At 40.6% G+C, this 25335-nt stretch overlaps 2 protein-coding genes across 3 annotated transcripts in view; both read right to left on the bottom strand.

The window, feature by feature from the left end:
- Nucleotides 1-1416, bottom strand: part of LOC145468085 (glycogen debranching enzyme-like) — a 34798-nt gene extending 33382 nt beyond the window's left edge. The window contains exon 1 of the mRNA XM_081451757.1: nt 1126-1416. Coding sequence (XP_081307883.1) covers nt 1126-1201 — 76 coding nt within the window. The 5' untranslated portion in view covers nt 1202-1416. The remainder of the gene's footprint in view (nt 1-1125) is intronic.
- Nucleotides 1417-2161: 745 nt separating this feature from the next.
- The window catches only part of LOC145468080 (receptor-type tyrosine-protein phosphatase F-like), a 29339-nt gene continuing 6165 nt past the window's right edge, over nt 2162-25335 (bottom strand). Inside the window, exons 3-28 of one of the 2 annotated variants that reach the window (XM_081451750.1) lie at nt 24611-24907; nt 23505-23813; nt 22922-23209; nt 22225-22539; nt 21228-21533; nt 20065-20376; nt 19172-19398; nt 18351-18432; nt 17421-17523; nt 16742-16791; nt 15302-15417; nt 14364-14454; nt 13758-13834; nt 13250-13286; nt 12739-12830; nt 11804-11926; nt 11328-11491; nt 10444-10579; nt 9013-9159; nt 8533-8626; nt 6720-6796; nt 5925-6059; nt 5573-5698; nt 4896-5044; nt 4578-4713; nt 2162-4152 (exon numbers count right to left, since the gene is read on the bottom strand). In XM_081451750.1, coding sequence (XP_081307876.1) covers nt 4063-4152; nt 4578-4713; nt 4896-5044; nt 5573-5698; nt 5925-6059; nt 6720-6796; nt 8533-8626; nt 9013-9159; nt 10444-10579; nt 11328-11491; nt 11804-11926; nt 12739-12830; nt 13250-13286; nt 13758-13834; nt 14364-14454; nt 15302-15417; nt 16742-16791; nt 17421-17523; nt 18351-18432; nt 19172-19398; nt 20065-20376; nt 21228-21533; nt 22225-22539; nt 22922-23209; nt 23505-23813; nt 24611-24907 — 4079 coding nt within the window. In that variant the 3' untranslated portion in view covers nt 2162-4062. The remainder of the gene's footprint in view (nt 4153-4577; nt 4714-4895; nt 5045-5572; nt 5699-5924; nt 6060-6719; nt 6797-8532; nt 8627-9012; nt 9160-10443; nt 10580-11327; nt 11492-11803; nt 11927-12738; nt 12831-13249; nt 13287-13757; nt 13835-14363; nt 14455-15301; nt 15418-16741; nt 16792-17420; nt 17524-18350; nt 18433-19171; nt 19399-20064; nt 20377-21227; nt 21534-22224; nt 22540-22921; nt 23210-23504; nt 23814-24610; nt 24908-25335) is intronic. The other variant, XM_081451751.1, reaches the window with a different exon arrangement.

The following is a 25335-nucleotide window of genomic DNA, read 5'->3' as shown; positions in this document are numbered from 1 at the left end:
CCTTTGTGAAGCAGAGGAGATGCCATACGAGCTCGTCAAAATACAACACAACTTGTAAAAATATACAGTGATACTACAAACCAAAACATCTAGTAAGATGTATGAGCCTAAACAACTAGGCCCCAGTTGTTCGAAAGGTGGATAATGCTATCCACCAGATAAATCACTATCCAGTGGATAAATGTTAAAAAAACAAACCACGCTATCCACTGGATAGTGATTTATCCAGTGGATAGCATTATCCACCTTTCGAACAACCCACGCCAGAAATCCTACAAAATCACTTAGCGAATTCAAGAGGAAGGTAAAAAGGGAGGTGTAAATGTAGTAATTGTGTTTAATTACAATGTTCAGGGTTATTATTGTTAGCATAAGTATATGTATCATGCTTGTTATTTCATTACTAAACATTTATGTAATTTCAGCACATCATTTAATTTAATCTCTTCTTGATAATATGTAAATTAATTCTGAAAAGCCTAGTTGGGAGGAATTAATAAAATTATGTATTGTATTTATAACTACACCGCGTATAACTAAAGAGATCCGCATGAATAAGGGAAAGGGAATCAATATTGGCTACTGTGTTTATAAAATCTAAACGTCAGGACAATGGCAATAAGCTTTCTGTTTGTAAACTCTGTCATTAGGACGTAACAACATATTTCAGGAGTTTAAATACTAACACTTCCCTCAATTTTACCTAAAATGTTTTGCAAAATTATCGCACAGCTTATGCATAAAATTAATCAGTAACACCCCCACAATTATGCCTGACTTTGTTCACTGGTGTATAACAATGTATTGCAATTGGGCAAAAACACTCGACTTTACCCGGCATCAAGAAAACATGAAATTTTATATCTGTGTCTAGAATACGACTGCTTAATATACGCAAGTGTTGCTTCTCCTTTTGTCAACTGTGCTATTGGACTCTATTTTGGGAACTCGTTATTCAATACACAAACAATAACATTCGGGAATCAAATCAAAGTTGACAGCTGAGATTAGCTTCTACTTTCTGCAGTTGTACTGTCGCTTAATTTTAAGGGGGAAATGGTAAACTTATGTCTAATTCTGATACTTGTACTAGTACTTTGGGTTGTTCAAGTAAAAGAACCTTACCTTTTTCGAGTCTGTATAATTTGGTTTCTAGTTCTTGTTCTGCATCGAGTTGAAGCACTCGAATCTGTCCCGCCATTTTGGACGATCCCAGTGCGCTTGACTGCGCAGGACCTGGGCTCAAACCATCATGGGTTTCTGTCACGTTAGACGTTATGTACCCACTTGCGTGATCCTCTGAGAAGCGATTGGTCAAGGGAATAGTACCTACAACTGGAGGATTTGCAATTTTCAAAGTTTTTAAAACGCTCACCCGGATAAACTTTCCATCAGCATTCAAAAGGAGGGAAATGATGAACTGTCGTCATACCAGAGGTTGATAAGACCCAACCCGTGACGTCCAAGTACCCGTGACGTCCAAGTACCCGTGACCATCAATGGGTGAAAGAGTTGACGGTCCTGTCCGTGATGGCTTCGTGATGGCCCCGTGACGGATTCGCGGCGTGCCCGTGACAGATCAACATATGATGTTGTTAAAGGTTCGGTCATATGTATTATAACAACGAGGACAGATACTTACACATTTGAGACAATTTATAGCCAAAGCCGTGGTGGTATACACTTTTTTCGCGTTTTTTTTTTTTTTTTTTTATATATATATATAAAAAGAATCTTTTTTTATTTCTTTAATTATAAGAATATACCCAAAGGCAGATATTTTGTTAGAAACCTTTTTCTTTTTTTACCGCAGGTGTTAAATTAATGGAAAATGAAATACAATAAATAAAAGTCACAGTAATAATGTTTAAAATGAACTTTATTTTACCATTGAAAAGTGTAGTAAATTCTTTCCTATTTTTGACGTAATGCGCCAAAAAAAAGATAAAAACTACGTATAAGGTAAAGCGATAAAGCATGAACGCATTATAACACGGTACAGACACCATACAGTCCTATTTGATAGTTCAATTCCAGGTCACAAACATGACCATACTCAGTAATCTAATTGATCTAAGAATGTACACAAGAAAATTTTCAGCCTAATTTCGGCAGAAAAGTAAGAATATCCAGTCTAGGCATAAAAAATAAACATTCTTACTTTTTAAAAAAGAAAAGTGTAGTCAGATCTGTGACGGACCCGTGCGTTAAAGCTTGACTGTCACAGGTTTTACTAACGTGAGCAGTCCAAAACAAGAAAAGGTTTCTACGCTCGCCTGATTTGACCTCTAGGACGGATTTTTCACTAAAGGAGCTCAGACACGGCATCTTGAGTTATTTTGGCCACGTAGAAAATTACCCTTAAATTGAAGGGAACCTGAAAATAGTAGTTTACTAAGATAGAAAAACACCAAAGAGATAATAATAAACCATAAGGGAACAAGGCTGGCTTAGGATGAAGAAGATTGACACGGATTACAAACGAAGAGCTTCGGCTATACTTTGTAACAAGCGCAAACCGTGACGAAGCTCCTTTAAGTAGCAGAAAGAAGAAAGAAACCTCTGAGACCATGGTAAAATATTTACAAGAAATCCATTTGAGGCTGCCAGTATTCGGTGTGGAGACCACATTGAAAATTCACGGAAAGGAATTTAGAGTCGATTTTGAATGGCATAGACCTGCATAGCAGATTGTACAAATGGAAAATTTGCAACATGTTTTGACTGTAAGCTTCAAATGTGATGCTAAAACTGGATCTCCCGTATAGGAAAAATAAAAACAATAATCAGTTCAGTTTGACCTATCTGATCGACGGTGAATTCAAAATCAACAATGAAACTAATATAAATTTATAACAAATACAACTGACTAAAGTAGCCTATAAGTGCTATAACAGTTTCTATGACTCTGTTCGGAAAGTTTTAAACTCCAAATGGTAGTCATTAAGCTTCTATGAACACTGTTCCTTGTTAAGACCCCCCTTCATAAATTAGTAGCGTTGTTTTGTTTTGAGTGAATAAACCAGCTCCCGTATGAATCAGCAGTGCGATATATCTTAAGCACTTTGAACGCCTGGCCAAACAAAAAACGGAGACTTCTTCGGTACCTATCTAGGAACACATTCTAATGCAATTTGCTCTTAAAGGAGTCTCCACGTGAAACTGATTTCTCAAAACTTATGTGCTATAGAAACGAACGAGTGTTTTCTCTTCACAGTATGTGAATCTCTACGTCTAATGTAGGTGAACTTCTTATCTAATATTTTATTGCTATGAATTATTTTAATCATCTTTTTAAACGTGGATGGTGTTTGCTGAGGTAAGCACTGCATAAGTTAAAATAAACAACCGCTCGCCCAAAATAAATTATCTTATATAACTTAAACAGAACTGATAAAGGAAACCTACTGTCTGTTTTAACCAGGAACTAAATTCGTCACTATGGAAATAAAATATGCCACAATTGTTCCAAGTTACCTTGCGTTTACTTACTTTAATAAAATATGATATAATCTGAAACGGTTTACTCTTGGGACATGTCGTCCTCAATTCGTTTAGCTGTGCAGTGATATTGATAAGTCTTCTTAAAGGCCAGACTACGAGTAGTCCCTCTTTCGCTTAGTCCGTCGTGCGTGACGCGAAGGAAATCTGCGAAAAAAACAAATGGTCGCGCGAAATCCCTGGCGCGAGAAGCAGGATTTCACGCGACCACTTTTTACTCGCGGTTTATTTACGGTCTCGTTCGACGGACTAAGCGAAAGAGGGACTACTCGTAGTCTATCTAAAGGCACACGTTGTAACATTACCCAATATTGTCTGCAATAAACGCTGAAATACTGTGCGCAATTTTGCTGACGGGGCTATCAAGTTTCTAGGGAAAATAAACCGAGGTTGATTTCAGTGGTTGCTTGCAACATCATGCGCAATATTCCAACGCTTCCTGACCTTAAGCTCTATATTGTTAAGCTATGTTAATGGTATAGTCAGTGTATAACACTGAGTAAACTCAGATAATTTAGTCCTCTCATATGACTGATCCGTCTCTTTGGTAGCTGACCGTTTTTAGACATAGCTATAGACATTCTTGATAGTTGCTCTGGTCCTCCAGGCCATGTAGCTCTTTATAAGCTCATAACAGAAGTTGTACTGATCCTTCACAAAGAGAAAATACTCAGTTTTGTTATGCCTTTCAGGTAAGTATCGTCCAAGGTCTTTCCAGTAAGTACCTCGCGAAGTTCGGTCAGTACAAAAAAGACCGAAGGCGAGATTCTATAGTCCCTAGTTAGTAGGGGTTTTATACTGCTCATTTTGCTATCGACTTTTGACCACCCAACCAGACATTCACATCATTTATGTCCGTGGCTATTACGTGAAAGTCCGGCCAATCACAGCGCGTGTTTTATCTTAACGACATATAGCCATCATATAAGGTAATATTAAGAGGTATATCACTTTCACAAAATCAATATTGTGAGTAACATCGAGCTCTTAGTGTGGAGAAAAAAGTGTTTTGTACCTTTTAGTTGTTGGTCACGTGACATACATTAAGATTACATTTTTAGACCCAGTCTACTAACCGCGTTAGACACCAGTCCAGCTCTCTGTGATCTAAGCCACCTGACAGTTTGGAATATGTCTACAGTATCCTCAGTATCCAGTCTCTCGATACTCAAACACAGGCTCAGAAACACTCCTGTGCGGCCATCACCATTGCTACAATAACACAATAACAGCCAAAACATTAATCTGAACATTCTAATAGATGCTTTAGTCGTCGTCATCATCATCAACAACATCATCGACATCATTTTCCCCTTTCTATTAACTGGGAAAAGGCCTTGTAATCTCCCTAGAGATCAGTTACTAGAGGAGTGGGTTCGATATTACTGCGATACCTGCAGTGCACTATGATTGGTCCCCTGTGCTCCCCAGGCTCCACCTTGTGAACCTGCTGTTGAAGGTATACAAGGCTCTCGGCCCGAGTCAGCCCATTCTCCTTCCAGCCGTGGCATTGAAAGTGGTACAGTACAAGACTTTCGTCACTCTGTGAATGAAAGAAAACATAAGCATTGATACATTAGCCAAAGAAAGAAATACTTGTACTTGATTCGTCTACGTCTACGTGGTCAAGAAAAGCAAATGACACAAAACTGCATCTAGAAAACAAATGTCCTCCATAAAAAATACGGAACAGCACATTGAAATTCACTGGATTTTGACAACGATGATGCTTTAAGACATTATTCATCTCATTATATCTTCAAATAATTATAGTGACCAACCTACACGTGTAGGTGTATGATTGCCGCAAACAACATTTGAAACCTATGCAGAAATATGATTCATATCACTTAGAAATAGCGAGAGACATAAGAGGGGGTTAAGGCGTTAAGGCATGTTTCATCTCCAATCACGTTCTAATTCTATCGCAGCAAATCATCTTTTTTAAAGATCGTCTATACAGTACAGTAGTCAGACCTCTTACAGAGTACAGTAGATGCCTCTACTAGGAACTGTAAAATAATCTATCGTTTTCCAAAAAAATATGGCGTAATTACATCAACCGACTCACCCCATGACGCCTTAGTTTAAAGACTCTTTGGGTGTGGTCTTCGAGAATCTCCTCGTCAATCTTCGTCACCCGAAGTTTTCCATATTTGGCACAACCTTCTTCCGGCCAGTACCGAACACTTTGTTCCTAACAGCAGAAAGGAAAAATTTTAATGAAAATAAGGCCTGGAGAAGCTCTCAGAAATGAAATTATTTTACAAGGAAATTGCCAGACTCATTTATTTTTACTCCAGGAAGCTCAATGTAAGCTATTTCAAGCTCTATTTTGGTTGGGTAAAAAAAGTCCGAGAAAAGGAAAATTAATTATTTGTACTCGACAAAAAAAAGTCATCAGTGTGTTACACTGGCATTACCGCCCCATTTTCTTGGAGATCAGTGAGCATGACCACTATGGTTGACCGCTGTTCCCACACCATGCGCCAAAAGTCGTTCACAGTGCTTGCCATTGGCCCCTGAGTGGCGATGTAGGAACTGCCTTCGTTGTAACTCTAAAAAAGAAATAAAAACAAGGCCGGGTCAATTAATCTGACACACTGCGACCTCAAAGCGCAAACGCGGGACTTAAGAACTTGCTCGGCAAAATTTGAAATGAGACTACAAGCTGTTCAGTCGAGCAGGCTTCCAATCGATATCCAAAGAAAGCGAAAATTTCTAATTTCCCAGAACAACCCTCGGGAACGGGATGGGTCTTTCTGCTCCCCTATTCTGTGCCCCCCCCCCCCCCTTCCCCCGCGAAGCATCTCCGCCGTTTTCCCTAAAAGTTCGCAAGCACCCGTCTTTACAGCTAGGGGGAGAAAGGTTCCCTTCTGACTCAATACAAAACAACAAGGCAATAATACACTAGCCGTTGAGTGGACATCAACGCCCCTCCGGGGGGGTACTCTACAAAGTTTTATACGGGAAGAGCTCCGCCCCGAGGTCAGACCCCAGCTTGCCCTATTATATACCATTTTGATAGAAAAGGTGCCCCTTTTGGGCGGAGCATCCCCGCATAGGCCATTATAGTGAGTACCCCCCAGGTCAGCGTCTCATATTCGTGAATCAAAAGGGGCGACGTCAATACTAAACCAAACCTTCCAGATTAAATCCCTCTATCAAAAATGACCCAATAAAAACACAATAGTAGATATAAACTGTTAAAAACTCACATCAATAAAGCTGGCGTTGATGTAATCTGAACAAGCTTCGTCTCCGGTCGTCTTTAGACAAACTCTGTTGTGATTAACTTGAAGAAAAGTAAGCCAAATCTCATAAGATAAAGAGATGACCGGCAGGAAACTTAGATCATTTTGGTTCTTTTATAGAAAATTACTTGAAACAGTGTCCTCTGCCTTTCTTCATGCAGAACTGAGTCTTTTTTCAGTTGATAGCTACGTTCCCTTTGTGAATGCTTTTCGGTTTTGTTAAGGCCGCCAGCGGCCTGATTTTCGAGCCTTTATATATAGATCGCTTAACCCGCTCAGCGTTGAATACCAAAAACAAAAGTACTAGTTTGTGGCTTTTTTCCTGCTGTCGATGTACACTTGTGCGGGGTAAAAAGGGAACTTTCATCAAAGAAAGAACGTAATATCCACTTTCTTTTTCCTGTTGGCATTGGGAGCTACAGATCCGCAAATCTTATCTGCCGCCATTGCAGCAATAAAGTGTGTGAAGACAAGACAAGAATATAAACAAAAATAAAGGAATAAAGGAAGAAAGTCAGACTTTTTTTACCTTCTTTATAAGAATATGTTTTGTAAGAATATCGAGACTGAAGTTTGCGAAATTTTAAAAATATTTTAAGAATAAAGCCGAGGTTGAGATTTTAGGCTGAGATTTTTTTTGAACCCCTCCATTCCTTTAGCTTGTGATTTTCCTGCCCGAGGACATAATTAGATCCAATGAAGGTTCAAGTCTAACGATTTGCTAGCAAGCGTCGTCCATTATCATACATGAAAGGGCCCGGAGATGTACTAAAACGGGACGTCATTTAGCCCAGTAATATTAGGCCGTTTGCACTGCGGCGATAATGTTGTGCTTGCTTTAGACAACAAAGAACTTTAGCCACATCAATTTAGGGCTTAGAGGTACAATGGACTAGACATTTCTAGAATCTGTTGAAGTCTGGATATGGCATTTCCCGCTCGACAAAATTCAAGTACATCTGGGACATTGCTATTTATGAGCAAAACATGGCCACGAACGGAGTGAAGAACATTAGGTCAAGCGCTGATCGTATGTAGAGTTTCCTTGTTTTATCAATTTTAGGCGTTCTCGACATAGCTAACTATCAGAACTGTCTGTGATTCGCTAGCTTGGAAGAAATTTATTTGCGTGGCTTCCGGGCGATAATTGACGTAACGACAACATAATGAGTGTTCGCTAACCCATAATTATGGCCTAGTTTGTTTGAAGTTCAATCGATTCTCGATGTAGGAAGCTCTTGTTCAGTCCATTTAGGACGATGCAGGTTTTAGAAAGCTATAGATCAGCTCCCCGCCGCGGTTTTGATATGATAAGCCTTGTGGAAAGCTAGCTCTAGGACAGAATTGTGTCAAGATTATCAGTGACAAGTCAAATTCTGTGGCTATATTTTTGCGAATCCAGTCAGATATGTTTTTAACTAAACCGTATAAAATTTCTCCTTTCGCTAAACGGCAAAACTGGCCAAGAAGCAACAAAAACAGCACTAGCCGTATGTGCGATTCCAATAACATTTTTGCAAGAAATCATGTGCATCATTTCAGGCTTAAATGCCCGCAGGCGGGCTCCAAAATTACTTCAACACCATCCATACAACAAATACATTCGAAAACAGAAATGTCATACGCTATAATCTAAGAATATTTACAAGAATATTTTCAGCCTAAAATCGACAGAAGAATAAGAATATTCAGCCTCGGCCAGACGAACAATATTCTTATAAAAAATAACGAGCGTATCGAGGGTGACAATAAAAACATTGTTATATCTGTTGCTTACATGGCAATATCTCTGGACATCGGTTTTTCACAACGTTTTCTCGAACTAATGCTTCTCTGAAGAGGGCTGGGTTGGTAGAATAGTCTTGAAGATTCTGTGGAAAGAAAAAGAAACAAATGACGAACTACTCACATACGGTCACAAACTAGACATTATACAAGCCGTAACTGGCAAAAGTGAAGTGAATCTTATATCAGTCGAAGTTTAGTCCTTGAAATTTCGGCTTAAAGGAGCTTCGTCACGGCTTACGCATCTTGAAAAGTTTAGCCTAAATTATTCAAGTTGGTTGTTTGTAATCCGTGTTAATCTTCTCCATCCTTAGCCATCCTTGTTCCTTTATGGTTGATCATTATCTCTGGTGTTTTTCTATCTTAGTGAACTATCATTTTCAGATTTCCTTCAATTTAAATGTAATTTTGTATGTGGCCAAAATAACTCAGAATGTCGTGACTGAGCTCCTTTATGAAATATCACTGTCACCTCAAACTCATTTGCTCTTTGAGCGACGACTTCCGGCTCATCCCCAGTAACGCCTAGCAACACGCTGACCAGTTCACTTGACGGGATCGTAGTCTCACCACAAACACATGCGTCTCTAAGAACGTCATAGATAAATCGATATTGCTCCTAAAAAGGAAACGTGTCAAGTGACGTCATGTTAGATAGGAAATAACATGGGGTATGACCAAGCTCTCTGTTAGAAGATGTGTTAAAATCCAGCGCGACTGAACCTCACATCATATGTGGGATCAATCGTGAAACGAAATCCAAACGATACTTCCTTCAAAGATTGTGAACGGTTCAAGAGAAAGAGGCCTTATGAAAGATAATAAACGCAATAGCGTAAAATTTTATTTCGAAATCTTCTCTGATCCTCTGCCCTTAGAGATTGTCTGTTCCTAATTATTTACATTACCCGTTTCTATACAGTCTTACAAAGGGGAAAAAACGCTTTTCGCGACAAATAATGTTCGTGGACTGTCACTTGCGAATATTTTTGCGCCAAACGAAAATAGTCGTTTATATCCGAGGTTGAGCGTCATAGATAAAGCAGTTTTTCTTATAAGGAGAGAAGAATAGGACAAATTATTGTCACGGATTTCTTAACATTAAATACTGACTACGTATGTTGCAAAGCTCAAAAACCTGTATAGAATTTAGAATTTTTAGTCGGTGATCACCAATTGTTATTATTTTGTAGTTATCACGGTTAGTCTTGTGATTCTTGGGCCGACTGCCCACACAGTGAGTCTTATGGCTTCAAGTTGTTTATCTTAGTTAAGCTCCGAACAAAACCCCATCGATGGTCATGTTTGGGTTCGTCTACTGGCCTTGGTCTGAATCTCCCACAAAGATCCTGTTTAAGTTACTTGTTCTCTAAACTTTAGTTTTCTATTGGTTGTTTCAAGAACTGTGTAGTTCGCTTCTGGAAGTCGTGTGGTAGTGTTTGGGTAGGTATTCTAAAAAGACGTTTAATCCTCCAAGGTCAGTTCGTCTCATGCGGCCTACACATGGCTACCGATAGGATATTTAAGTGCAGGTACATTTGTTAGTGACGTTGTAGTACTCTAATAGTGGTAGCACCTTCAGAAGAAGAAGCAGATGTAGAAGTTAGACGGGGAATAAAAGTCCGTGTAAAAAAAGCCCCAGAGACCAGAGTCTCGGTACCTCCTCGCTTAGAAGATTGAGAGATATCCAGTGCGTATTTACATAACTGGGTCATCTTGCATCTCTTGTAAGGTCTCACATGAATGACTTGAAACCCTTTGAGAGGACAATGGAAGAAACAACAGGAACAATGCCTCTCCCCCCCTAGCCCCAAAACAATAACAGCCGCTGCAATGACGACAAATAGAATTACAAGCTTACGAGAGCTGCTACACTACTTCATAACTCACCCCGGGAACTCACCTCTGTTTGAACCATGTAGTTTCTCTGTTTCCTCATTTGTGCCACAAATCCATACACGTCTACTACCCTCTCAGTTTCCATTTGCTCCATGAGCGAGTCAATTGCAATAAAGCAGCCCGTTCGTCCAACACCGGCACTAGGAAAAATTTGAAACAGCGGCTTCTCTTATTGAAAGAACACAAAAAATCAAGTACGTACACCCGAACCACATTCATGCCGACACCAAAGAGGTCAAAGAAAGTGTCTGTATTTAACAAGATGTCCGTATGAAGGCATAGTTTGAAAAAAAAAAGGTCGACGAGTTAGGGACCCAAACTTTGACAACAACAACCGACTATCTTATTTTGCCAGATTGACGAAAGGAAAAATAAACAGCATAAAAACAATTCACTTAATTAGGCCAAAAAAACTACTCTTAATAGTAAGAAAACTAGACAAGCTGAGGCTAGGTTAGGTGTCCGATTCAGCGTTAAATGTGAAATTTTATTGGAACTCGTCGTGCTGCAATGTTGCGTTGCAAGTTGAAACGTGTTACGACGCGTGTTACGGTCCAAGTTACAACATGTTGCACGAAGTAGCCACGAGTCTTTCTTTGTGCAACATATTGCCGCAACTTGCAACACTGGTGGTACTACGCACAGTATTACCTTCCAACTTGCATTGCAACATTATTGCTTAACATGCTGCGCGATAATTTTTCCCTCTTTACTCGGCCTCAAAGCGAGGTTTGAATGTATTGATTTGAAAAAGAGGAGTGGCTTGAAAGACGTTTTTTTTCTCTGAAGCAAAAAATTGGCAGGCCCAAGATTAGCTCGCGAACGCCAAACACCCTTACTGACATGAATTTACGTGATGTACCGTCCAATTTAGGGATGACCACTGACCTGCAATGAACGACAACGGGTCCAGGATCAACAACCAGAGTTGCCTTCAACTTGTGATGAAACATCAAGAACGCTGCAGTGTCCCGCGGGACACAGTGATCAGGCCATGAGCTGAAGTGATACTGAGTGACCTCTCGTTTGTCCATGTTATTGGGATCTGTTGACTTCAGTACGTAAAAAATGTAAATGTAACTTTTATTTACCTTGATGGAAGAGCTGTTATGAACTCGCAACAAAGTTTTTGAGAATCAAGATCAAAAGGCCAATTTCCTTATGAGATATGTCTGCAGGGAATTACAGTAGAAGAGAGTCGAACCCCTCACATTCTTTTATACCAAATAGAAGTTTTGTTGTTAGGTCCAAAAAAGTTTCCGTACAAAAGTAGTGGTCGCATTTAGTGGAGTGGTCTACTGAATCTTCGTGTAGTAAAACTTCACATAACGTTTTAAGATAACTAACTGTAATGTTTAACTCACCCAAATAATAAATTCCCTGGTAGTCCAATCAGTCATAAGCATGCTACTAAGCACTGATACAACCACGTGACCGTACGCTGTCGGTTCTGACTCGTGCCAGTACTTCTCGCTCGCTGCATCTTCCTGTTTTTGAACAAATCGTCATTCTCGCGTTCACAAAACAGTTCACCAATTCAATGTGATAACAAAGATACCTCACTTAAGTTTCTAACGTTGCCATTTGCCTGTTTTCTTTGTAAACATATGTCTCCAAAGTATTCACTCAATAGTACAATAGTCCAATCCCATTTTGTAACCTTTGCTGCCTTAGAAACTTCAAGTCACATGACCAAGAAATTGACACAACAAGATGTTCCCTGTTAATTCTTAGGAGACGGCACGAAGTTTGGCCACTAAAGCTTTAATGATTTATAAGTAAGATATACTTGAAATAAACGCAGGCACTTTGTGTCCCACATGAAGTCTTTATAGACCTTATTCATAGATGTCTGCCAATTAAAAATTCTTTAGTAGTATTAAAATTAGCCCAGCTAACCTCGTTTTTGAGTTGGTAATTCAAAAGAACTTTTACTCTCAAACGAGATTAGTTGGGCTAATTTAAATGCATCCAAAAACAATTTAAATTAGCCGCCATTTATGAATACGGTCTATTAACTAATGAAGTTCCATTGCACCTTGACTGAAGAACTGCCCTCAGTTGTTCGAAGGCTAGAAAACGCTATCCACCGGATAAATCGCGATCCAGTGGATAAGTGTTGACAAACAAACCATGCTATCCGCTGGATAGTGATTTATCCGGTGGATAGCGTTATCCACCTTTTGAACAACCCGGGCCTGGAGTCTGAAACGTTTGATTATTAAAACTAAATGCCCTATGATCCTAGAAGAAAAGGTGGAAATAACTACATGATGCGTTACAATTCCCATTAACGTACGTCTCTTCCCTGCATTTCAATCATAATTATCGTTTTAACATTTTTTTCCCAAATCATCCGCCAGAAATCGTTGACTGTTTCCTTCAAGGGACCTAGAAAAAGTTACAAATAAAACATGTCACTGGTACTATAAAAGCCGAGAAAATCAAAAGGTTCTTTATAAAGAAACTCGCAGAATAAAGCAAATTGTAGGAGGACAGCGTGAGAACGAGAATAGGATTTTTTTTAAGTTAAACCACGCTATTAATTTTACCAGCTACTGTTAGCTAGACGTTGTAAATCATAATAAAGTAACTATCGTTGGAACAATTACATCATAGGATTTTATCTAAGACTTTAAAGTGAGGACCGCTAATTGACTCAAGAACTCAGAGAGTGAAAAAGTTGATGAATTGACAAAATGCGCCCTCTGACTACATTGTCCTCATTCGAAATGTTTAACTGCCAAGGCTATGAAGGCTCCCTTAGTTAAATTAACATCATTAGCAAAATATTTTTCTTTTTGATATACCTTGGGTTGCGATGTACTTAGCTGGGAAACTGTATCCCTGAAAGTAAGTAAATTACAATTACTAAAATTACTTTATACTTCAGTAAATTATAATAGTACTACCATTTAGGTAAGAAAATTCTTATACCTTATGTAAGTCACTTAGTCAGTCCGCGAGTCTGTCAGTCTGCTAGTCCGTGAGTCACTCAGTCCGTCAGTCCGTCAGTCCGTCAGTCAGTCAGTCAGTCCGTCAGTCAGACAGTCAGTCAGTCGGACAGTCGGTTAGTCAGTCAGTCAGACATTCAGTCAGTCAGTCAGTCAGTCAGTCAATCAATCAATTTGATCCTTAATTTTTTGTCATTTTCTACATTGGTATCTTAAATATATTCTGGGACACAGATACTCAACATATACTCAACGCTCTGGATTTTTCGGGAAGAACACCGTTACAATTACAATCATCTAAATCAATGCAATAATAAATTCGAAATTAGAAACTCGTCGTCAATACAGCAAATAACAATCTTACATCTACATAATTAGCGTTGATGTAGTCTGACCCGGGAGTCTCTCTTTTGCCTGTGAGCACAACACGACTATGATCATCTGAAAAAAAAAAAATACAAAAACAAAAAACGTAGCTTTAAGTAACAAGACTTGTCAAGCTCATAATTAACTCAAAGGGAATCATAACCGCGATGTAGAGTTAGATATCAAATCTTACAGTATCTCTCCTTTTCTCCTTAGTTCTAGTTTCGAAAGAGGAAAAATACAAAACACTCGAGAAAGCGTTTCATCACATTCCCAAATGACGTCGAGTTTTGTCCAAAAATAATGTTGAAAAATATTTGCCGCGTTTTATAAATTATCTGATCAAACTATCTTACTTATCGGTATTTGGAAGTGTGGTGAAACACTGTCTCTCTTGTTCGATGTATTATAACTCTTTTGATTATATTCAGGACGCAGTGTGTTACTCGAAGAAGCTAAACTTAAAATTAACTACACTACTGTTAATTTTAAAACTGATGCAAACATTCACATAGGAAAACGGAATAAAAAAATTGAAATATTGTTTCACATTTTACAGCTAGTGCAATGGTATATCCGTATAAGGACAACATTTTCAACTTACATGCCACTATGTTACAATAGCGATTCTTGCTTCTGTTATGCGCATCCTGACTGGCTTCCCAAGTCGATTTCCAGGTGAGAAGATCAAGGCACTGAAAAGTAAAATAAAAATAGTGTATAATATGTTTAAGCAGTATGAAAAAACACCTTGTTATTATATTCCTTGAATGGGAACAGCTGCCTTCTCCACCAGCTTTACTTAGCGGAATGAGTCGGTCGAGCGCGAAGTGCGAGGGAGCTTGGAACGAGGATTGATCTCCGCCACGCTGTTCAGTTTTGTTTGCGGGCGGCTGGGGACGAGGCAGCGGTAACATGTGAACTCTAAGCTGACTTTCGGCCCATGTGTAGCTCTATATGTCAGCTGGTAGGCCAGATGTTATAGTGAGAAGGTCATGAGTTCAGATGTTCCTTTTGAAGGTCTAAATCTTTTCAGGCTTCACGTCAATTGCGTAAACTGTAAACACAATTGCAATGATCAGCTTTTCCCTTTGAACATCTTGAGGATCTCTTGACAATTATAGTCTGTATACAGTCACCCCCTCCGCCCCTTCCCCCGATTTTTTCAGGGTAGGGGGCGGCTATACACCGGCTAGAGAATTACTGCAAGGAATCCTAGCGTGTTACACGAAGTGAAATTATGCCGCTGTTAACATATCGTAGTTCTACTGGATGTAAGCTCAAAATTACATAACAGAATAGGAAGAAAGTTTCTCGCTGTTTTCAATCAAACAAGTTAAAATTGAAAACGCCAGCTTCGTTATTTCAAGCTCTATTTCCACCCTGGCCATTTTCATCATCATCATCATCATCATCATCACCATTTTATGTCATCCTCGCTTCTAAATGTGTTCATTGGCCAAATAATATTGTTTAAATTCAGTCTTTTGTTGTTGTCTTGTTTGATCTTTAATGTATATTTCCTTCTCGAAATCTTCTTACCCTAAACTCGTCGTTAAATAAGGCGTTGTTGTTGTCATGGAAACGAGCACAGTGTTCTACAAGCTCCTTAACAGGAACTGGTCGCCTGGGGCGAGCGCTCTGTGATACGATGGACACTACAAGACAATAACATGAAGTTTTCGATTAGTACTTATTCTATAGAAGCACCAAAAGATGTTTCAAAAAGGTTGCTTATAGAGTTGGTAATAGACGAAGAATATTCTAGCCTATTATGATTTCTTCCTAATGGGTTTCTTCCTAAGCATTTTGTCATCAGGCAAGTTGTCCTAACTAGAGCGAGGCACTGTAAGATTAAGTGTCTTGCCCAAGAGCACAACGCAAAGATTCCAGATAGAGCTCGAACCCAGACCACTTGATCGGAAAACCGGTAAACAACCCGTAAGGCCACTACGTCTATCACACAGGTTAATGGATTCTAATTGAAAAACTTAGCTCTGAGAAAGGGCTGGGCCCGAAACGTCTGGTACATAATTGAGTTTATTTTGGCACTTTTTTATCACTATTTACAACTTTTGAACTATTTAGACTGTGCCAGGCAGCCACGGATCCTTTTGGATTACCAACAGTTACTCTAATGGTATTAGGTTGTCTAGAAGCTCCAGTTAGTTAACCTAAATGCAAGGGACTGGAAATCACAGATGACCTTCAAAATTTTTCACGTTTTTCTAAGAGAAGCTTGGAAATGGAGGTAAAGACGGCGGCGTCGGCTGTAGGGGCGGATCTAGGGGGAGGGTGCAGGGGGTGCGCAACTCCCTCCTCCCCGGGAGATCAAGCCTTCGTCTTTGTATACGCTTTTAAAATTTGTTTACCTCACCAGTCAGTTACACCATCCCTTACTGGTGCACCCCCTCCCAAGAAAAAACCCTGATCCGCCCCTGCGTCCCTTAAAAATCACACTGGAGCGTAAAAATATTATGAAGCTTAACAATTTTTATAGACTTGAGTTCTTTTTAGTTCGTGATCACCAATTGCTTATCATATTGTAGTTACCACGTTAGTCTTGTGATTCTAGGGCCCGACTTCCCACACAGTGAGTCTTGTAACTTCAGGTTGTTTATTTTAGTTTATCGAGAATACTTAAGTTCCGAACAATACCCCATCGATGGTCATGTTTGAGTTTGTCTACTGGCCTTGGTCTGAATCTCCCACAAAGATCCTGTTTAGGTTTCTTGTTCTCTAAACTTTAGTTTCTATTGGTTGTTTCAAGAACTTTGTGGTTCGCTTCTGAAAGTCGTGTGGTAGTGTTTGGACTAGTATTCTAAAAAGATATTTAATCCTCCAAGTTCAGTTCGTTCCGTGTGGCCGTAGAGAGTGCAAGACAGAAGTCCGTGTAATGAAAGCCCCCAAAGACCAGAGTCTCCGAACCTCCTCGCTTAGAAGACTGAGAGATATCCAATAAAAAGGTCAAAACCAACTTACATGTACGTTTATGAATGTCAGCATGATTTTTCGAGCGTCGTGATTCTCGTCTGCAAAAAACGTGTGACAATTTAAGAATGCTTTCCATTCTGTATGATATATCTTCATTCATTATTTGATCAGATTCTATACACTTCAATCAAAATAATCAACTTTCTAGACTACCAGTTAACTAAACTTTGTCAATGAAAATTATGTAAGATTGAGGAAGATACAATAAAGGGATCTCCAGATGTAAGCATTCTAAATTGTTGGAGTATAACCTCAAAAACTTCATAAAGCAAAACGTAATTCTAATCTGTTTGTATGGCCATAATGAGGTAACTAGAGTATAAAACTAGGACATAAAGAACAGTATGTGTGGCAACAATTATGCTGGTCTGCGAGCAGGCTCATCTTTGAGTCACGCTCGCGAGCGGCGAAGAGCGAGGCGATCCGGCGGGAAGGAGTCTGGTGAAGAGGCACCAAGAAAGTTCTCGTCTCGCGGCTTCGCCGCTCGATTTCGCGCGCGCAGCTACGCCGCGCGCACTTGTGCCCCAACATGAGCCTGCTCGCAAGCTACAATTATGCTCGTTACATCGGGATTGTGCAGTATTTCCTCTCGAATATTTGTTAAACTAAGCTTAATTTAAATAGAATAAGGAAACAAATGGCGGAGTAAAGAGTGCATTATACAAACCTAACAAGGACAAATATAGTGACCAACACCAGAAGTAAAACAACAGTAGCCAGTCCAGCGACAAGCCATATAAACTTGAACTTGATATTGTTAGGTTTACGACCTGGAAAATTAAATGCGCTTGTTATTTAGACCTAACCGTACCTTTTTTCTTCTCTTCGGCGGCATATCAAGCGAGTTTGGTCGACTCACGGTTCGTATTTCGCTCAAACCAACCAAGCCTGATATGCTGCCAAAGGATACCATTGAGAATGGTACAATTAGATATTAACCGTATCCCAGATATGACCAGAAATTCAGCGGTATCAGGTCAGTGACTTGATATTGCAAGATATCAGCACAATAGACAAAGATTCTGATTGGTTTGTCGCGAACTTTGATGTGGGAAAGGTTTTACGGCAGTGAAATGCCGCGAAAATATAACGCCACTTCCGGTTTTAGTGTCTTCGTTGTTTGTAAGAGTTTGTAGAGAAGTCTAACAACACTTTTGTTAGAAAACCTCTTGAAACGAGCGGAGGTACATCAAATTACGAGTGGATAAACTAGGCAGCCAGTAATTATTAAATTCTCTATGCATAACAGGGGTACAAAGCTTTAAGTTCTCAGTCACTTTCCTAGCGTTGAACTTGAAACTGGAGGATCGATTTCGGAAATTTGAGAAGTTGAGGACGGAACGACGGTGGAAACTGTGACCCTTTGGAGGGTAGGGTGAGTTTATTTACCTACTGAAAAGCGGTTTTTAACAACTTACTTCAAATATTAAAATGTAGGATTGCATTTGTTGATCAGTCATGGAAGCTTACGAAGTAGATCACCTTTTCCTTTACTTACTTGTTAACGTAAAACTACCTCAGTTTAATAAAGTAAAGCTTGTGTTTTTTTTTTACCGTTATAAGCAAACACTAGAACGTTGAAAGAGGAAATATTTACCTTCCGATGTCTGAATGTTGGGCGAGTGTTGAACCGTAATCTCATCGCTCATCTGTCCCGGTAATGAGTTGAATGCTTGTACCTAGGGTGGAGAGGGTAACATTGCACCAATACTTACTAGTGTAAGACTGTATCAGTCAAAGGGTAAAAACGGGTGTACATGGGGGAGGGAAGGGGTCATTGCTATCTTTTTGGTAATCTCTGAGCGACGAGGTTATCTTTTTCACGCTGCATTTTTCAACTTAATCATTTTCGAATATTTCAAATTGGAAACGTACACATGTACGTTTGACTACGTTTGCAATATTTTTAGATTTCGAAACTTAAGCCCTGGCCAAATGGACTCGCAAGTAGACGCAAGTTGAAAACTTCGGTATACTTGCGAGTCCGTTTGGCCAGGCCTTGGGTGCACTTGCGTTGACTTGCGATGACTTGCGCTCACTTTAGTCGAGATCAAATTAGCACGCAAGTCGACACAAGTTGTTCGCCGTTTGGCCACTCAACCCAAATCAACGCAAGTTGAGTGAAGTCCATTCGTTGTTATGGCAACCTATTAGCCGATGAAATACAGGGTATTGGCAGTGGCGAGGGACTAAGCCTGTGGCCTTGAAGTGTTATACTTGCGTGTACTTGCGAAGAAACTTGCGAGTCCGTTTGGCCTGGGCTTTATACACGTTTTAAGAACCTCCGTTTTGACCAAAAACGCACCAATAGATTTCCATCAACGTGACTTAAACGACGTGAATGAAAAATCATACGTATACATGGGGGTCTGCCAGTAAGAACTTGTCTAACTGAGTTCTTTTTTTTTTTTTACTTACTTTTATCTTGTACTCAGCCTCGACATCAGGAAGAGTCACCTCATATGTCACATACTCTTTGTCGACGTCAGAGTGCAAGGTATAAGTTTTAGTAACTCCGTCGCTATCGCGAAAGTGAAGTACGTATTTTTTGATGATGCCGTTTGTTTCTTCCGGTTTTCTCCATTGAAGAACTAGACGAGATTTCTCCTTCTGCTTCACTGAAATCCTGCGTGGAGGAGAGGGAACTGGAACGGACAGAGGTAACGGCTAATCAGACCAAGCCCAACTAATAGAGGGTCAAAAAATGACACAGGGGCGTAGCCAGGAGTTTTCATAGGTGGGGGGGGGGGGGTCACACTGTGTCAAAGTGAGGGTACTCACCAGATAGTTATGTCGTTTTTGCCACCTGTTACAGCTTATTGGCCTAAAAAAGGCTTACAACAGGGAGGGTAACGGGCACCCCTGGACCCCTCCCCAGATACGCCCCTGTGACATGTCCAGCGAACGACCAAACCAACACAAAAATAGAAAAAAAGACTCCTATTCAAAGGAAATACAACGGAATATTTTCACTTTAGTGTAAATATAGCTGAAGAAAGAGGGTTAAAATTTAATTTTGACGTGCGCCATTTGTCGTAAACGGAATTCCTAACCTCTCTAATACTTCTCCTAGCACTAACTAGATTAAGAATTAGCCACAGAAAACTGAAGTTTAGAGTCTGGCTTATGTATTATCAACAGCAATAGCCAGATCACGACCAATCATTTTGCTCAGCCTGGCCAAAAAATGTCATTCGGCATATGGCATACCTCCATTCACTTACTATGTAACTGAATCAGAACTCGCTTGTAGGACTTAACTAAGGGACAAAGTATATTTTAGATCAGATAAAGCGGGTCCTTGACCGTACCATCTTCTGGCATAATAATATCCACACGAGCAGAAAATTTGCCCCAGTTGTCCTGCCCAACCTCCTCTCGCACCATGAACGAGTACATGTTATAAGGCTTCAGTCCACCAACTTGAGTTTCTCTGCGGTACGGGTTTCCAGCATTCACGATCTTATGACCATCCACATTAGAGTCAGCGGGGTTACCCACATGAAGCCACTTTACCATATAACGCGTCACGAGCCCCTTGAGGCCTGGGTACGACCGCCAAGTGACACGCACACTCTGTGGGCTTTCTATAACTACGTGGACTCCTTCAGGACTGTTTGGAACTGCAAAAAATGTTAAGTTTGAACTGAAGTGTCTTGTGTTCATTAGTCGAAGCTTATTCCAGTTTCTGTAGCATGAAGCGATTATGCGTGTCCTTTTATATGCCTGTGCCATTGTGTTATTTTGTGTTGTGTTCTTGGGGAAGACACTTTACTCTCACGTGGCCTCTCTCCACCCAGGTGTATAAATGAGTACCGACGAATTTAATCCTGGGGTTAGCCCTGCGATAGACTGGCATCCCATTCAGGGGGGAGTAGAAATACTCCTAGTCGCTTCATGCTACTGAAACCGGGATAAGCTCCGGTCTGATGAGCCACTTGGCTCGTATGCAGACTTAACTTATCTATCGGTGGAGAGGGACACTGTGATAGTAAAGTGTTATGCCCAAGAACACAACACAATGACCCCTATCAGGGCTTGAACCCGGTAAGCCAAATCCGGAGTCCAGCAAACTAATCGTTATGTCATCAAACTTCTAGAAACTGCTATGTTTTACATAGCGCTATTAACATCAATAATGGTCTTTTCATTAACAAATAAAGAAGCCTAAGCCGTGTATTACACTCTAATAAAACACGACGGGCATTTGAGAACACGAGGGAAATGCGGAAAACACGAGCCGCAGGCGAGTGTTTTCTACATTTCTCGAGTGTTCTCAAATATCTGGAGTGTTTTACCACAGCGTAATACACGGCTTAGGTTTCTTCATTTGCTTTATGATCAGAGCGCGCGCAGGGTCCCATCTATATTATAACACCTTAGAAGCTGCATGATAAAAAGTTCATTCCTCTGCTTTCAACTGCACTTTCCTGTTGTAGCAAAGACTATTAACCATATACCGTTAAAAATTTACCTGGTTGGGGAGTGGAAACAAACTCCTTTTCGCTATTGGGGCCAACGCCCTTTCTTGTAAAGCCCGTGATCCAAACGCGATACCTCGTCAGCGGTTTCATGCTGTCCAAAGTAACATGCGTCACAGATCCATTTACAGTCATCACGTTCTTGATGACAGGATAGCTCGTGTCTTCCTGGCTGTAGTGCACGTGATATCCCTGTAGTATTCCTTTCACATGGTGTTTTGGAATGGGTTCCCACTGCACGAACACTGAGTTGGAAGTTTTGGCGTACACTTGAAGAAGTCGAGGGGCACGTGATGGCACTAGTTCGAAGACGAATGGCAGAACAGCAGAATGAAGATTGCTAGAGAAAACTTAAAGTATTGTTTGTAGGGAATGTTGTTATTAACGTTTGCCAATTAGGTCTGTAGCAGGATTCGGTTCATATTGACCGCTCGCGGAGTTTCCTCTATAATAAGTTACGTTCTTGACAATCATGAAGTGATATGCAAATTCTGTTATGACCCCGTTGGCGCGTTTGATTCGAGTTCTTCCTACTGAAGTTAACCTAAAAACCCACTCAGCCGTTGCAGTCGCCAAATGAACTGTTCGTAGTTAGAAATTGTCAGTGTTATATGAAGTTGCTAAGAAGGACCAACATGGAAACAATAGCAACATCAGTAATGCGCAGGAAATGGCATTGGATTGGCCATACGCTCAGAAGAGATAGCAACAATGTGGCAAGACAAGCGTTGAACAATCAGCCAAAAAGGAAAGAGGAAAGTGGGACGGCCAAGGAACAAATGAAAGTGGTCCATGCTGCAGAAGTTGGAAAGAGTGGGCTACTCCTGAGAGAGAGTCAAAGCATTAGCAAAGAACCGTGTGCATTGGAAGGTACGGAGGACGCCCTATGCTCCCTCGGGGGGTTGATAAGAGATAAATGATGATGCGTGTTAATAGATGAGAAGAGGTTCATTAAGGTTCATCATGTGAAGCATTGCTGGATATACTCACCATCTTCATCAGTTGTGACTGTCACTGGACTACTGGAGGGACCGCTGCCCATAACAGTGAATGCAGACACCCAAACATCATAAGACGTAAATGGTTCTAAAGCTTTGATTTCTAGACTCTGACCCGATGTATTGACTGATAGGGCTCCAACATGGTTGGTTGAGCGTTTGACCTTTGACCTCCCAGTCCTGTAATACACGTGATAGCCTCTTAAAATGCCATGGACATACTTCTCAGGGACTGGACTCCATTCGATCAAGATACTGCGAGTCCCAGTGCTCCTGGCCTGCAGCGAGTCTGGAGCGCGACTGGGAACTGGTTACAAAAAGTTAATGTTAGAAACATCAGATGCTACACGGGTGGGGAAATTTAATGTGCCGTATTTTATTAAGTTATCCTAATGGAAGTAGCTGCCCACACAAAATAACCGTGTCATCATTGTTTTCCAATGAGCTTTTGCTAACTCAAAATCATTGAAAAACTCTCAACCAAGCCTGCCATTTTGAACATGATTTTGGCATAAAGTTAGTGCCGAGTGCCTATGTGACGAGACCAGTTCAGTCAGGGTGGGAAAAATTTTCCTTTCGACCTGCAAAACGGATTTTTTTTTGGTCTGACCTATCGCGGCTATTATTTTCTGTTCTTGGCAAAGGATCTACTTACAAAAGCGAAGAAAAACACAGAGAAAGGAGCTCACCATCTTCCATAGTAGTGACCGTAACTGCCGAACTAGTTTCCCCCAGTCCCTCGTATGTCATAGATGTTACTGTCACCGTGTAAGTGGAGAATTTCTCGAGACTTGTCAACTGCACTATTGACTTTCTGGACCCTATCTTCTTCGTGTAAGCCTTCCCTGAAGCGTCTTTGTACACCACGTGATAGGCTGTTAAAGTATCGGTTGGAGATGTGTAAACTGGATCCCACGTCACCGTCAAACAGGTTGAACAAGGACTGAACACATTGACGTTTTGTGGAGCCTCTGGAACTGTGAAGAGAATGTACAGGTGGTCATTAATTGAAAAACTTTCTATGATTGGGCATTTGGTTACCGGATCGTCCACTCAACTTAACAAAAGTTTCGTTAAAGAGAACATCGAGTAGGTTCGTGTAATAATTTCATACGAACTTCTTCTCTTCGAGGTAGCCAGTTGGAGATGACCACAGGCACTTTCACTTTAGATGGTTTATACTTTCCTCAGCCTTGTTAAAAAGTGTTGTTTCTTTAAGTTAAAACGACAATAAAAGTAATGGGAATAAATGGGGTAAAATCATCTTCTCACCATGCTTTGTAGTGATATTAAGCACGCGGCCAAGAACACCGTTCCTTATCCAGCCCCTGATACGAGTGAACCCCGTCAGCCGCACCCCATACGTAGTGTTCTGTTTGAGTCCTACGATGACTATGCTGAGAGTTGATTGGTTGACTTGAATGATGCGGTTATCATGGGACACCCGAGGCATCTTCCAGTAGATGACGTAATAACCTCGAAGGATTCCGTTGACGTGTTCTTGAGGTATTGGTGCCCAGGCTACCCTGATAGCTGTGTAATTGGCCGTCAGAGATGTAATACGAGGAGCAACTGAAGGAACTGCAAGTCAGACAAGGAGGTAATAATAATATAGCATTGCTGGGACGCTTAGATCGTCAATCCGTCATAACGAGAAATCTGATCTTTAAGGTTACATAATCCCATGAGAGGGCTACTTTTGTCGAAATATTTCTTTTTAAACAACAACAACAACAACTTGCTGTCAGTAAAACTAACATTTCCCAAAATATGAGAGTAAAATCTTAAAACGGTTTTTCATTAATATGACTCGATTTCTAACCAAATAATGTTTAATTGTGGTATGCCTCTGCAGTTTGAATTAGCGCAACTTTGCGCGTTGTACCAAACCTTTAGTCGAGTAACATGTAATACTATCGAAAAAAAAAATGATATAACTGGCACGCCGGCATGATGCAAAGAGGCTACTTCCATTAAACACTCAAACTTATTAACAAAAGATTTCTTGCTCAGAAATTGTCTTTTATTGCTAAGGGAAATAGTTAACTCGCCGAGTGTACTGTTGAGGTATATAAGCAAGTCCGAACTTTTAAGAACGCCTCGAGCTTCTCGCACTTCTCAAGTGTCGTTAAAAGTTCACAAGTGCATAAATCACCCAATGCACTGACTCACGCACTGACGAGGCCGCGCGCGATGTGGGTCTAGCACATGTGCTTGATGGCGATTTCTTGAACTAAAATCCACCAATCATAGCGCGCACAATTCCTTGAACATTTTATAACTTCCGTTAAAATCTCCTGCTTCCAATATACACTCTTTTGATATTAACGAATTTGGGATACTCTTTGACCGTTGTTATCTGTCACGGACTAACTTACCAAACTCATCGGTCCACACCAACAGTGGCCGACTGCTAGGTCCATCACCCTTGTTGGTGAAACCCAGCACTGTGATCCAGTAGGGTGTGTAGGAACGTAAACCGCCCAGCTCTATCCCCAAGGCAAACACCGCTGTACAGTACAGAACACTGTCGTTCTTATCGGCTCGTTTGTAGCAGACTTTGAAGCCGATCACGTTCCCATGTCGGTGGGGCCTGGGAATCTGCTCCCAGAATACGATAATACCCACAGAGCTTGTGTTGTAGGCTGTCACGTTAGCTGGAGCAGCCCTGGGTACTTGAAAATAACAGGAATTAAATAAACAAAACGCTGAGCATTTGCTGGATAAGCTACGTTAGGGCACATTTTTCAAGCAACTATGCGACACTTACTTAGGCGATTGTGTGACATGGAAAAACGGGGTTAATGTCATGTTTACTTAGGTTTTTTTGTGACATACAAATTGTCTTCACAATGCTCATATGGCTTTTGTGGGTGAACGCAAGCCTTTCAAACTCTCTACGTTTATCCTTAAAGGATCTACTCAGTCTATTCTGTTCTATTCTATTCTACATGTATTCTATTCTATTCTATTCTCATCATCTCATCATCTCACATGCGGTGCCTCCGAAACATTCTCCACATTCGCTGGCAGGACAAAGCCTCGGACACAGAAGTCCTGAAGCAGGCAGACCTTCCTAGTGTCATCACCGTCATGCGCAAGG

Source organism: Orbicella franksi, chromosome 14 (genome assembly GCF_964199315.1).
Source record: "Orbicella franksi chromosome 14, jaOrbFran1.1, whole genome shotgun sequence".
NCBI classification, from domain to species: domain Eukaryota; kingdom Metazoa; phylum Cnidaria; class Anthozoa; order Scleractinia; family Merulinidae; genus Orbicella; species Orbicella franksi.
The sequence above is the reverse complement of the archived record's forward strand: the minus strand, read 5'-3'. Positions and strand labels throughout refer to the sequence as shown.